Below are 14,627 nucleotides of genomic sequence, written 5' to 3'. Positions count from 1 at the left end.
AATGCTAGCTGCTCAGCTGATATGCTGGCACAGTGTCCTCAATACTTTGGGGTTGATTTACTAAAACAGGGGAGTGCAAAATCTGGTGCAGCTGACCATGATACGGTTACCCAATCAGCTTCTAATTTCAAACTTGTTCAGTTAGTGCCGGTTCACATTTGTGCAATGCGGGAACGCTGTGAATATGCAGCGTGATCCCGCATCGCATTCACACCCCTGGCAGTTCACACTGCCATATGCGATACGCAGGGGGTGTCAATTAAAAGTTAACGACACCCCCAGTTGCGATCGCATATCGCAGTGCGATCTGCAAGTTCGCACAGAATCGGATTGCACTACTGTGAACCACCATGCGATCTGATTCTGCTGTGAATAAAAAAAAAGCCTCATGTGCGAGTTTAGTGCGGATGCGGTGCGAATTCAGCCATACAAAGTGTATGGCTGAAATTCGCACCGCACATGAGATCGCATGTAATTTAGGAGTAGTGCGCTCTGAATTACATGCGATCTCCGCAATCGCACAAATGTGAACCGGGGCTTAAGCTTGGACAAAAAAAAAAAAAAAAAGCTGGAAGCTGATTGGTTTTTATGCAGAGGTGCACCAAATTTTGCACTCACCAGTTTAAGTAAATCAACCTCTTTAAGTCACTGATGGGGGAACAGATGCAGATAAGGAATTCTGACTATTCTCAAAACTCTGACGTTTTTGTTTCATCTCACTCAGAAAATACTGAAGCCAGTGGGTCAGCAGAATAGCCAGGCGACTAGCATTTTCTGCCGGAATTCCCTAAATTTGTCATGTGACAGGTTTAGTTTAAGGGAACCTATCACTAAGAATACAGGGCCTGGACATTAGGCAGTTTACAGATTAATGTAGCATATGTATGTGTATTTCTTGTGCTTGTAGCAGAATTAAAGTTCTGCTGTCACAAACAACGAGCAGGCGGCTCTTTATTGTAGAAGAGACATGCAACGTCTTTTCTGCAATAAAATACATCTATATCCCTGTTTGCAGTGTTCTCCGGCACATAAGGAGTGTCGTCATCTAGAGCCAGCCAATAAGAACCGCCAGAGACTGGTAACCAAAAGAAGATGCCAGAAAGGGATGGGACCATTGAAGGAAAGGAAAGTGTTTCTCCACTTCAATACAATACAAATTCTAGTCTGAGCACAACGATGTTGAGTAAAGAGCTTGCCAATTTTCCACTGATAACTACTCAGCAAATTCTGCATTATTTTTTACACGCACATAGTTTGCATGTTCTCCCTTGTGCCTGCATGGGTTTCCTCCCACTTTCCAAAAACATGCTGGCGTGTGTATGAATGTGAGTTATGGACTTTAGATTGTATGCTCCTTGAGGGCCGCCCTGGAGCTGTGTGAACCGGCTCCATTTGAAAGCCAGTCGCACTCTCCTGTCATGCGAATTGGATGGGTGGGGGGGGGGGGACCTGGATCCATCTCGCATAAGTGTGAACCCTAGAGATGGGCTCCGTGTGTTCCAGTTCCCACGTGCCCGATCCCACCAGGAAGCAGACACTGCACTCCGCTAATCACAGGCAGTGGGATATTTACCATTCTGTGCAGCTGCGGATCGGGAAATGTCTCACTGCCTGTGATTAGCGGAGTACAGTGTTGGCTTCCTGGTGGGATCGGGCACGCGCAAACTCGAAAACACAGAGCCCATCGCTAGTGAACCCAGCCTTAAGCTGGACACACACTATACAACTTTTGTTGTTAGATTTCCCTTCAACTGTGTAGTGCAAGGGCCTGCCTGATTGCATACAAATTTAAAGTGTTTAGGTTTGACCTCATAGTATATGGTTTTGGTAGATCTAAAAAAGGAAAAAGAGATCATTGTATAGTGTGTATCCAGCTTTAGACAGCTAGATAGATAGATAGATAGATTTTCAGCAACAAACTATCCAATTATAGGGTAGTGATAGCAGGGGCTGACTGGCAACTTTTGGCCCAGGGGGCAAGTACAAACCAGAGGTCCATGGTGCAAGGACTCAGCCCCCCTCCCACTCTCCCTCTCCTGAGCCTGTCCTTGTCTTCATCCCACACTCAGTAGGTCAGCGGCAGGGACTTTTTACTTCTCTTCACCAGGAATCCTTTAGGCATGTCTGTGGCAGAAGTTGTTCAGCCTTTTTACAGGGCATCAGAGCAGCCCAGGGGGCAATTGCCTCCCTGCCCCCTGGCCCAGTCCTCCCCTGGGTGACCAACAATTAAAATAACTTATACAGCATCAGCATTGGACTAATAAATCAACGTATAGCTTAAAGCACCTTGTATTGATTGTTTTTACCTGTAGATATGTACTTTGTATTTAATATGCTTTTTTCTTTAGACTTCTATATGAGTCCTAGTTCACACCAGTTAGATTTGACAGTTAAAAAAAAAAAAAATTGCATGACGCGTCACTCCCCCCCCCCCCCCCCCTTTGCGGCAATAGAACCATTCAAATTGTTGCAGTGTTCCTACACTACTCTTTTGCGATTTCACTGCAACTTGCATTGACTTCTGTTAAATGAAGTCGCAACAAGCCTCGGTTCACACCATAGCGATGACAGACATTGCATGTGATTCGGAGCACACTGCTCTGAAAAATCACATGCAATGTCTGTGCGATGCAAATTCAGCCATACAGATTGTATGGCTAAATTTGCATCTGATTCGGACAGAACACGCACAGGACCCTTTTTAGGGTCTGAAGCAGGATCAGATTGCATGGTGGTTCACACCAATGCAATCTGATTCATGTCTGCACGGCGATATGTGAACTGATCCGGGGGTGTCGTTAACTTTGCATTGACACCCCCAGCGATTCGCATATGGCAGTGTGAACTGCCTGCGATTTCAATGCGATGTGGGAACCCGCAGTGGATTCGCAGGGTTCCGCATCGCATATGTGTGAACCGAGCCTTAAATGGCCCATGAAAAAAAATAAATAAATAAATAAAATAAATCGCACTGATCGGGCAGCTATGAAATCACAATGAAGTAGCAGGATTTCAAAGCCACACTGGTGTAAAACAGGGCTTACAATAGTGTGAAAACAATGGGAAGATGCAAAACACAGAAACCCGTAATAGCCAATCGGTGTTTGATCTTAGATAAGAGTGCTAATTGACTGATTTTTAAATATTGATCAAGTTACTATTTTTCTTAGTGGGTTTGCCATTTTTTAAAATTGCCATTTATGGTCACATTTTGTTGCAGGTTACTTCAATGTGCAATTTTAAAATCAAAACCCAGCTCACAAAGAGCTGCATGGAAGGTAGTAACCTGATCCATACTAGGTAGCTCATGAACATATTAATCATCAGAGAACAGCCTGCAAAACACTCAAGACAATGTGACCTGTAACAGCTGTCAGGTATCCATGGGCTTGCACAACCCTCTGCATCCCTTATTTATCTAAGGCTTGTTAACCCTTTCCCATCGGTCTTAGACCAGGATTCTACAGAGCTGACGTAATCCATAAAAAAAAAAAAAAAAAAGCAAGTACCAAAATTGACTTTTTAAATCTTAAGGATTGTCTTTGAAATTCTTACCTCTTTGCAAGCATGAAGTAACTGCCCCTGGAGAAGGTTGAAGTTTAGAGCCAGTAGCACACAGATGAGAAGGTGTCTTGGCCCATGGTATGGTGAAGAAATGGTTGGTTTAGGCATGGTTTTCTCCTGCCTTCCCAACACCTGTCTGCTGGAGAAGTAGGGAAAGAGGGAGAGGTGTAGTACAGTAAAGAACAGGTGCTTCCAGCTCTCATGTGTTATCAAGGAGAGGGAAGGATTTAGCATTGGGTCACACCTCTCTACTCCCCTGGATCAGCCCTGCCCTGTTAGCCTCATTGGATTATAGCTTATTCACTACCACATTTTTTGTGCTTTGTAAAATGAAAATCTCAAGCACTGCTGTTTAAATCAGCCACAAAAATGGCAAAGTTTTATAAAAAAAAGCAAGAAATGCAAAAAAAAAATAACAAAAGCAAAATATGTTCTGTTTTGATGACTTCCTCAATATAATATTTTACAGGAACGTTTGATTTTTGGTCAGTCTTTTATACCCTATCTGAAATCTTTGTTGTAATAAATGTATACATTATAAAAATAAAGATGCTTACTTTGCCAACCTTTTTCTGAAAATGCTAATTGCCTGGCTGTAATGCTGACTAGTGGTAATTATGTTTAGTGCAGTATGCGTCCAGGGACGAATGCTCGGACCTGCAAGCAGTCTGTATTCCAGGCATTCATCCCCCGATACATACCACCCTCAAAATAAGCACTACTAGGTGCACTGTCCAGCTCCAGCAGCTGTCAGCCTCTCATAGAGTTTGGCTGTCAGTATAGGTTGGAAGGTGCACCTGTGCCCTCCACTTGCAACTAAATGCCAGAGCCTAGCGCAATGGGACTTAGCACAAATTCAGTTCTGGTAATTCTACCCCATCCCCTTCACCATTCAATTGCAGTGTGACTGAATTGCTACCAGGTAACATTTAGTCCTCGTTCACATTGAAGCGATTTTTCATGCGATATTAGAGGTCAAATTGCATGACAAGTCACAGCCTATTGCCGGCAATGGCCCCTTTTCAATCAGTGCAACACCAACTTTGCAGCACCGCGCCGATTTGCAAAAAGTAGTTCCTGCACTACTTTTGCCGATTTCAGGTGCGACTTCAATAGACATCTGTGCATAAAGCTGCACAGATGTCTTTCAAGTAGCACCTGAAATCACACTGACCTGCAACTTTGAAATTGTGCTACTTCAAGTGAGTATTACAATTTCAAAGTAGCAACAATGTGGCTTAGGCTGCAGTGCGTTGCGGTAACGTGTGTTAACGTACATTAGCATCCTGCAGTACCATTCCTTTATTAATTTTTTTTAAGACATTCATACATAGTGGTTGAGTTGAGGTTGAATAAAGACAATAGTCCATCCAGTTCAACCTGTGTAGGTGTGTGTGGCTGTAATCATCTCTCATACCCCTGAATGTTCTGATCATGGAGATGTACGTCCAAGAGTCTTTTGAAAGCAACCATACTTCCCGCAGAAACCACCTCTTGTGGTAGAGAATTCCACAATCCTGTAGACATAACAGTAAAGAACCCTCCTCGTTGCCTGAGGTTAAAGCGCTTCTCCTCTAATCGCATTGTATGCCCTCGAGTCCTCATGCAATATTTTCGACTGAATAGCTTTTTTTCTATGCTGAGATCACAATTGAGGTATTTATAAATTGCTATCATGTCCCCTCTCTGGCGTCTCATCTCTAGGGAGAATAAATCAAGCAATTGCAGATGCTCTTCATAATTGAGGTCCTCCAATCCCCTAATTAGTTTAGTTGCCCTTCTCTGGACTCTCTCCAGCTCCAACACATCGCTCCTGAGGACTGGCGACCAGAACTGGACAGAATACTCCAGATGCGGTCGGACCAGAGTTTTATAAAGTGGTAGGATTATAGTTTTATCTCTGGAATACATCCCTTTCTTTATGCATGCTAATATTCTGCCGGCTTTGGCAGCTGCCGCTTGACATTGCATGCTATTGCTTACTCTATCCTCTACCAAGACTCCCAGATCTTTCTCAATTTTTGATTCCCCCAAAGGTTCCCCCCCTAAAGTGTATTGTGCTTTTGTGTTTTTAGTCCCCAAGTGCAAAACCTTACACTTCTCCATATTAAACCTCATTTGCCATGTTGTTGCCCACTCTGTTATTTTGTCCAGGTCATTCTGTACGATATCTGCTTCATGCTGTGTAGTTATTGCCCTGCCCAATTTTGTGTCGTCCGCAAAAACTGATATAAAGCTACTGATCCCGTCCTCAATGCTGTTTATGAATAAATTGAACAGGCTTGGTCCCAGGACTGAGCCTTGGGGGACCCCACTTACCACCTCAGACCAGTCTGAGTATGCGCTATTTATTACCACCCTTTGGACAAGCCCTTTTAGCCAGTTCCGTATCCAAGAGCAAACCTTTGCGGTCGATGCCTGCAGACCTTATTTTATAAATTAAGCGCTTGTGGGGAACTGTATCAAACGCCTAGCTCACAGCTCACCTCCTCGTAGAATGTTAAGAGATTGGTTTGACAAGAACGCCCATTTGTAAACCCGTGCTGATTACAGCTGATAATGTTGTTGTCTTTAGCAAACTCTACGATATAGTCCCTTATCATCCCCTCCAGAAGTTTACATACTATCAATGTCAGACTGACAGGCCTATAATTTCCCGGGACATGCCTCTGCCCTTTTTTGAATATCGGTATCACGTTAGCTTTCCTCCAATCCCCTGGTACATTTCCTGTCATAACAGTGGTCTAGATATAGTCTTACTAAGTTTTTTGAGTACTCTCGGATGTACGCCATCCGGGCCTGGTGATTTATTTGTGTTAAGTTTATCCAGCCTTTCCCTGATTTCACCCTCTGTTAGCCATAGCGGCAAGTCCTGTGTATTACTACTAACCATACAGTCATGGTCAGTGTACCCCTCCTTTTCCTGTGTAGACTGAGGAGAAAAAAGCATTCAGCACGGTTGCTTTTTCAGTGTCCTCTGTAACCATCCTCCCATCATCGTTAATTATGTGTGCAATATGCTCTGCCCTAGTTTTTTTGCTGTTGATATATTTAAAGAATTTCTTTGGGTTCTTTTTACTATCCTCCGCTATTTGTGTCTCAAAGTTGATTTTAGCCATTTTGATTTCGTATTTACTTTTCTTATTTGCCTCCTTGTATTGCTCGAAAGCCGATACTGTGCCCTCTGATTTATACTTCTTGAAGGCCATTTTTTTACCCCTAATAAGTTTTTTAACATTAGCCAGCCAGGTTTGGCTTTGTCTCTTCTAAATTTATTTCCCATAGGAATGCACTGCGAGATGCATTTGTTTAATATGTTCCTAAAGCATTCACATTCTTTTTGTTGCAATTTGCAGAAAAGGTACAATACAGCACACCTAAAATGCTCAGCAGAGCTTGGTACAAAAAGCACAGAGGGAACAAAACAAAATAACAAAAAAAAAACAACATAAGCCTCATACACATGATGAGAATATTGGACGAATGATCGTCCGTTTTTTTTTTTTTGCATGCTAGTCTCACTTCGAAAATGAAGAGGTTAGTACACTTATGAAAATTCTCGTATGACAGAATACAACTTCAGAAGTTATGTAATGTGTTGTATTGTATTGTAATGTATTCTTTCGTTTCTGAGCATGCATAGACTTGCTCTTCCGATTTTTTTAGAATGAAAACTGTACGGATTAAACAAAAAATAATACAATCTGGTGTTGTACGTGAAAAATGTTCATGTTTGTTGCTTTGGATAATTTTGGGTGAACTGTCATGATCAGCTCTCGAAAGCTGTACTAACGATCGGATTATCAGATGATTGCTTCGAAAGCGGTCTTTTTCAGACAATTTTCTGATTGTGTGTACTAGGCACCCCACTCAGGGCGTACACAGATGAAAAGTTTCAAAGGATGAATTCAGGGAAAATTGTCCCCGTTACTAAAGTACCATTAGAAATTTTTAGATACCAGGAAGAGTAAAATAAGAAGTCTTCATAGACCATAAAAATGAAGTAGGACTCGACTAGATTCATATTGGAAGTAAGATATGGAACTCCATTTACTAATTGACTCTACCCCAAATAGCTAAGACCCAGATGCATCCTGTCAAACCCCACAATGGTCAATGGAGATGTTCACATGGCAGAAGTAATTACCTAGTATCCCTATTTGTGGATGGAGAGGACAGCTGGGGCTGCAAAACGTTTTAGGACACCCTCTGCTCAGATAGATCATTTTATAATATGGTAGCATTTTGTTTACTAAGGTCTTCCAAAGTGCTTTCTTGTGCCATTTCTTTTAAATGACAACTCGGTGCACTAAGGCAATACACTGATGTTGCAGCTTTGGTGCTGTCATTTGAATAGGCAGCCTTAAAGCAATGTTTTGGTGTTGCCAAAAATTGTGTAGGAGAATGTAAGGTCCTTTAAGTTGGGATCCCACCTAGAGGTTGCTTGGCAACCTCCTCCTGCCACTGATCCAGGGTAAATAAGCAGGGAGTTGTGGAGGGACTCCGTTTTTTGGCAGGCAACAAAACAGCCCAAAAAACCCTTTTTGTCTAGGGCCTGCACACAAAATATGTGAATGCATGTTCATCAGACCTGTCTGCCCCCGTGGATTTCTCCATATTGGAGAGGGAAGCCCCAGCACCCCTTTGATTGGATGAAAATGTTTAAATCGAAGAATGAAGAATTAATGAGAATGTTGAATTGAAAGTTTATGTAATCTGTTGAATAGTTACTATTAGTTAATCAGGTTGAAAAAATACAGTCCTAAAGTCCATTTAGTTCAATCAACATAAATAAATAAATGGAAAAACTTAACACCAAGTTAATTATATAGATCACCTACAGTGGTGATCGAAAGTTTGGGCACCCCAGGTAAAAATTTGTATTAATGTGCATAAAGAAGCCAAGGAAAGATGGAAAAATCTCCAAAAGGCATCAAATTACAGATTAGACATTCTTATAATATGTCAACAAAAGTTAGATTTTATTTCCATCATTTACACTTTCAAAATAACAGAAAACTAAAAAATGGTGGCTGCAAAAGTTACATAGTTACATAGTTACATAGTAGGTGAGGTTGAATAAAGACAATAGTCCATCCAGTTCAACCTGTGTAGGTGTGTGTGGCTGTAATCATCTCACATACCCCTGAATGTTCTGATCCTTGAGATGTAAGTCTAAGAGTCTTTTGAAAGCCACCATACTACCCGCAGAAACCACCTCTTGTGGTAGAGAATTCCACAATCTTGTAGCCCTAACAGTAAAGAACCCCCCACGTTGCCTGAGGTTAAAACGCTTTTCCTCTAATCGCATTGTATGCCCTCGAGTCCTCATGCAATCCCTTCGAATGAACAGCTTTTTTTCTAAGCTGGGATCCCCATTAGGATATTTATAAATTGCTATCATGTCCCCCCTCAGACGTCTCTTCTCCAGGGAGAATAAATCGAGCGATTGTAGACGCTCTTCATAGTCAAGGTCCTCCAATCCCCTAATTAGTTTAGTTGCCCTTCTCTGGACTCTCTCCAGCTCCAACACATCCCTCCTGAGGACTGGCGACCAGAACTGGACAAAATACTCCAGATGCGGTCGGACCAGAGTTTTATAAAGTGGAAGGATTATAGTCTTATCTCTGGAATACATCCCTTTCTTTATGCATGCTAATATTCTGCTGGCTTTGGCAGCTGCCGCTTGACATTGCATGCTGTTGCCTAATCTATCATCAACCAAGACTCCCAGATCCTTCTCCATTTTTGATTCCCCCAAGGGTTCCCCTCCTAACGTGTATTGTGTTTTTATGTTTTTAGTCCCCAAGTGCAAAACCTTACACTTCTCCACGTTAAACCTCATTTGCCATGTCGTTGCCCACTCTGTAATTTTGTCCAGGTCATTCTGTAGGATATCTGCTTCATGCTGTGCAGTTATTGCCCTGGCCAATTTTGTGTCATCTGCAAAAACTGATATCGAACTACTGATCCCGACCTCAATGTTGTTTATGAATAAATTGAACAAGGTTGGTCCCAGGACTGAGCCCTGGGGCACCCCGCTTACTACCTCAGACCAGTCTGAGTATGCGCTGTTTATTACCACTCTTTGGACACGCCCTTTAAGCCAATTCCGTATCCAAGAGCAAAACCTGCTGTCGATACCTGCAGACCTTATTTTATAAATTAAGCGCTTGTGGGGAACTGTATCAAACGCCTTAGCGAAATCCAAGTACACTACATCCACTGGTCTCCCCCTATCTAGCTCACAGCTCACCTCCTCGTAGAATGTTATTAGATTGGTTTGACAAGAACGCCCATTTGTAAACCCGTGCTGATTACTGCTGATGATGTTGTTGTCTTTAGCAAACTCTACGATATAGTCCCTTATCATCCCCTCCAGAAGTTTACATACTATTGATGTCAAACTGACAGGCCTATAATTTCCCGGGATATGCCTCTCGCCCTTTTTGAATATCGGAATCACGTTAGCTTTCTTCCAATCCCCTGGTACATCTCCTGTCCTAATACTGTCAGCAAAGATCAGGAACAGTTTGGGCACCCTGCAGAGTTAATATCTTGTACTGCCACCTTTGGCAAGTATCACAGCTTGTAAACGCTTTTTGTAGCCAGCCAAGAGTCTTTCAATTCTTGTTTGAGGTATCTTTGCCCATTCGTCCTTACAAAAGTCTTCCAGTTCTTTGAGATTTCTGGGCTGTCTGTCACGCACTGCTCTTTTAAGGTCTATCCAAAGATTTTCAATTATGTTGAGGTCAGGAGATTGTGAAGGCCATGGCAAAACCTTCAGTTTACGCCTCTTGATGTAATCCCCCGTGGATTTTGAGGTGTGTTTAGGATCATTATCCATTTGTAGAAGCCATCCTCTCTTTAACTTCAGCTTTTTCAAAGATGGCATCAAGTTACCATCCAAAATTTGCTGAAATCCATTTTTCCTTCTACTCGTGAGATGTTCCCTGTGCCATTAGCTGCAATACAACCCCAAAGCATGATTGATCCACCCCCATGCTTAACAGTTGGACAGAGGTTCTTTTCATTAAATTCTGTGCCCCTTCTGAGACTGAGCTGTCCCGGACTCTCCCTCCTGATCGGCTGAGACAGAGCAGGTGGTGCCATTGGCTCCCTCTGCTGTCAATCAAAGTCAGTGACCCAATGAAGAGAGAGAGGGGGTGGGACCGAGCCACAGCTCTGTGTCTGAATGGACACACAGAGCAGCAGCTCGGGTTCCCCCATAGCAAGCTGCTTGCTGTGGGGGCACTCGGTGGGAGGGAGGGCCAGGAGGGAGCTGGCCAGAACCACTTCTGGAGTGAGTCTATTCCACAATTTCACAGCTCTTACTGTGAAGAAACCTTTCTATTTTTGCAGACAAAATCTCTTTTCCTCTAGACGTAAAAAGTGCCCCCTTGTCCTTTGATGACCTTAAATTGACTCAACACCAACTTCACTATATGGACCCCTTATGTATTTATACATGTTGATCATTTCCCCCTTAATCTCCTCTTCTCAAGAGAATAAATTTAGTTCAGCTAATCGTTCCTCATAGCTGAGCTCCTCCATGCCTCTTATCAGTTTGGTTTCCCTTCTCTGCACTGTTTCCAGTTCCCTGATATCCTTTTTGAGAACTGGTGCCCAAAACTGAACTGCATATTCCCAGTGGCATCACTAGGGGGGGGCCAGAGGGGGCCATGGCCCCACCAAAATTAGTCTGTGCCCCCGCATGTGCCCCCCCAATTAATTTATAAGCACATTAGCACAACTGTCCGTCCTGCCGCCGCACCACGCAGCGCCTCTAAACACACAGCGGGCCGGCGAGCGGGCTGGGCGGACTGGTGCCCAGACGAGCGAGCGGAGGGGGCGGTGCACAGCGGAATGACGTCAGGGAGAGTGCGCAGCATGGCGCGAGTGCGTACCAGCCCGCCCCGCCCCAGCCTGGCCGAAAGCGCATGCGGGAGTGGCGTGACTGGCGGGCGACCGGGCGTAACGTGTCAGTCACGCTGCCGCTGTCCACACTGTGTGTGTCTGTCCTGTCGGGGACCGGGACGGTCGGGAGTGGACGTGGACCAGACCAGACGGTAAGTGAGGCAGCCGCGGTAGACGGAGGCAGCAATCATGGTAAGTGCAGCATACATGCAATGTAGATGGGGCCCCCACCCTAGGTGACATGCGGCCACATTAATCGTACAGGAAGTTTGTCATGTGCTGTGGTTGGGACTTTTGAGCTGAGTACAGGCTTGTAGTAACTGAGGGTGATGGGGCCCGGGTCCCTGCTAGGACCATGCTGTCCTCTATTGCAGTCTGACAGCTTTGTTGTTGCTATTTTTTTTTTTTTTTTTTACATTTTTTTTATTGAACAAAGGACAAGAATGTATTTACTTCCGTTTTTTCACAGACAGACCTGGAGGAAGGGACTGTTTCAGCTTCTCTGCCTTCTCTTTGTCTGTGATGACCAGAGTGTACAGGTATTTGCTGTGTTGTTGCTATTTGATGGAAGCCACTGTCCACACTGGCGACTGGCGTCTCTCTGGAGTCTGGCACTGGCAGCAAGCATAGCATAGGCCAGCCCAGTGAGCCAGCAATCCAACTAGGCCAACTTAGCACTGCAGAGGAGTGGAGGAGGACTCAGACAGACTGAGGAGCCGACTCAGCCGAGCCAGGCCAGCAGCCACCAGCAGCAGGACACGAGGAGCAGCAGGCCGGTGTTCCGTGAAAAAACCATACCCATGAGAAAACCATACCCTCGTCACTTCCGGTGCACCTACGCAGGGTATGGATTTATCACAGTACTGTGTTTAACGTTACACTTGCCGCGGTTACATTAAAACAGCTCCTCTGCAACATGAGTCATCTCCGCTCCTATCCCTATCACTACCCTGATAGCGGCTAATAAATATTAAAGCGGATCACGGAGCCAACATCTCCGTCATTTACATTTCATACACCAGCCGCCGCTTTTATATTTATTAGCCAACATCAGGGAAGTGACAGGGATAGGAGCGGAGATGACTCATTTTGCAGCCGACCTGTTTTATGTAACCGCCGCAAGTGTAATATTACTTACACTACCGTGATAATTCTATTCCCTCCGAGCATGCGCACTTGTCAACTTCTCAGCTGTTCAATGATGTTTCCAGGGCTCTGAGCATGCGCACTGCTACGCTGCTCAGCTGTTTCGGACAGGAAGTGACGAGGGTATGGAATTCTAACGAGGTATGGTTTTCTAACGTTACACCGGCATCGGCTTAGAGGTGGCACAGTGGCACTGGCAGCCATAGCCTGCCTGGAAGGTGAGTCACTCAGCAGTGAGCCTGATTGTCAATGTGGACAGTACTTAATTGACATGCCAAGCTGACAGAATTTTACAGCTGAACAATGCTGTAAAATTCTGTCAGCATGTCAGCCCACATTGTCATTTTCAGGGGTATGAGGGTGGTATGAGATGCAAATGTGCAATGGACTCACATTGAGTCCACTGCACATTTGCATCTCATACCACCCTCGCACCTGAAAATGACAATGTGGGCCGACATGCTGACCAAATTTATTTTACAGCTGGGCTGAACTGCTCCACTAGTCGAGTGCCATCTCTAAAACCGATGTCCCCGGGCCTGCTCCTTGTGTGCTGGCTCACTGTGTCTGGTTCCATTGCTGCGTACTGCTGCCTCACCTTACAGTGAGGTGACTCCGCTAATGCTGTCCGCATGCTCTGGGCCTTCAAATATATAAACATGAAATATTCGTGACTGATGCCCATTGTCAGGAATATTTCATGTTTATGTTTTTATTTGGCCAATTTTTCACAAATGTTTCATGTTTTATGCTATTGAAGGCCCAGAGTGTGTGGACGACATCAGTGGAGTCACCGGTAAGGCGAGGCCACAGCAGGCAGCAGAGAAACTAGACACAGCCAGCACACAAGGAGCAGGCCTGAGGACATCGATTTCAGAGGTGGCAGGTAAGTGGAGCAGTGAATTGCGTTTTATAGTTGGCCCCCCTACTTTTGTCCCTGTCCCCCCATGTGCCCCCCCTATGATGAGGGCTTACTAATGATTTGTACAGGGGCAAAAGTAATATATGTCTCCCTCTGGAGTCTTTAGCTCTTTTAATACAAGAAAGTATTTTGCTAGCTTTGGAAACTGCAGTTTAGCATTGCATGTCATTATTAACCACTTGCCCACTGGGCATTTTTACCCCCTTTCTGACCAGGCCAATTTTCAGATATTAGTGTTGTCGTATTTTGAATGACAATTGTGCGGTCACGCACCCAGCTGTACCCAAACAAAATTTTTATAATTTTTTTTAACACAAATAGAGCTTTCTTTTGGTGGTACTTAATCACCACTGGGGTTTTTATTTTTTGCTAAATAAACAAATGGAGACTGAAAATTAAAAAAAAAACAAAAAAAAAACAAAACCTTTTTCATAGTTTGTTATGGAATTTTGCAAACAGGTCATTTTTCAGGCGGCACTAATGGGCACTGTTAGGCAACACTGATATGCATTGGTAGGTGACACTGATGGGCACTGGTAGGCGGCACTGATAGGTGACATTGATGAGGAGACACTGGTGGGCACTGATTGGCAGCAGTGGACACTGATTGGCAGCAGTGGTGGGCATTAATTGGCAGCAGTGGTGGCAGCAGGGAAGAGAGCCAGTAACCGGCTTCTATTGACATTGTGATCAGCTGTGATTAGACACAGCTGATTACGTGGTAAAGAGCCACATTACAAGCAAAAAACAAAAACTTGATGTATGGCTCATACAGAATAACTCAGAAAAGAGGAAAAATCATTCCATAAGGATGTTCGCAAGTTGGTTTCAGATCATTGTTCAGATGTAAGAGGTGCCATTTGCAGAGTCAATGTGGAGGTCCGCAGGGAGAACATAGACCTGCACATGCTACATTCTACAGAAGTGGTTACAATATAGGCATGTAAATCGCATTTCACGGTGCTGATTGAGATACAACTGGTGCAGTCGTGGGTTCAGCTATCTAGCTGTGCCATATCTTGTTTTTTGGGGCAACCTCTATGATACTATGTATCCTTAAATAAAGGGAGATTACGAT

General features: G+C 44.1%; 1 protein-coding gene across 1 annotated transcript in view; it reads right to left on the bottom strand.

Moving 5' to 3' along the window:
- The window catches only part of ELAPOR1 (endosome-lysosome associated apoptosis and autophagy regulator 1), a 102,530-nt gene extending 98,769 nt beyond the window's left edge, over nt 1-3,761 (bottom strand). The window contains exon 1 of the mRNA XM_082245819.1: nt 3,556-3,761. Within this exon, the coding sequence (XP_082101945.1) occupies nt 3,556-3,672 (117 nt within the window). The 5' untranslated portion in view covers nt 3,673-3,761. The remainder of the gene's footprint in view (nt 1-3,555) is intronic.
- Between the last annotated feature and the right edge of the window lie 10,866 nt (nt 3,762-14,627).

This window comes from Pelophylax lessonae (assembly GCF_965119305.1).
Source record: "Pelophylax lessonae genome assembly, chromosome: 2".
In the NCBI taxonomy this organism is placed as follows: domain Eukaryota; kingdom Metazoa; phylum Chordata; class Amphibia; order Anura; family Ranidae; genus Pelophylax; species Pelophylax lessonae.
The sequence above is the reverse complement of the archived record's forward strand: the minus strand, read 5'-3'. Positions and strand labels throughout refer to the sequence as shown.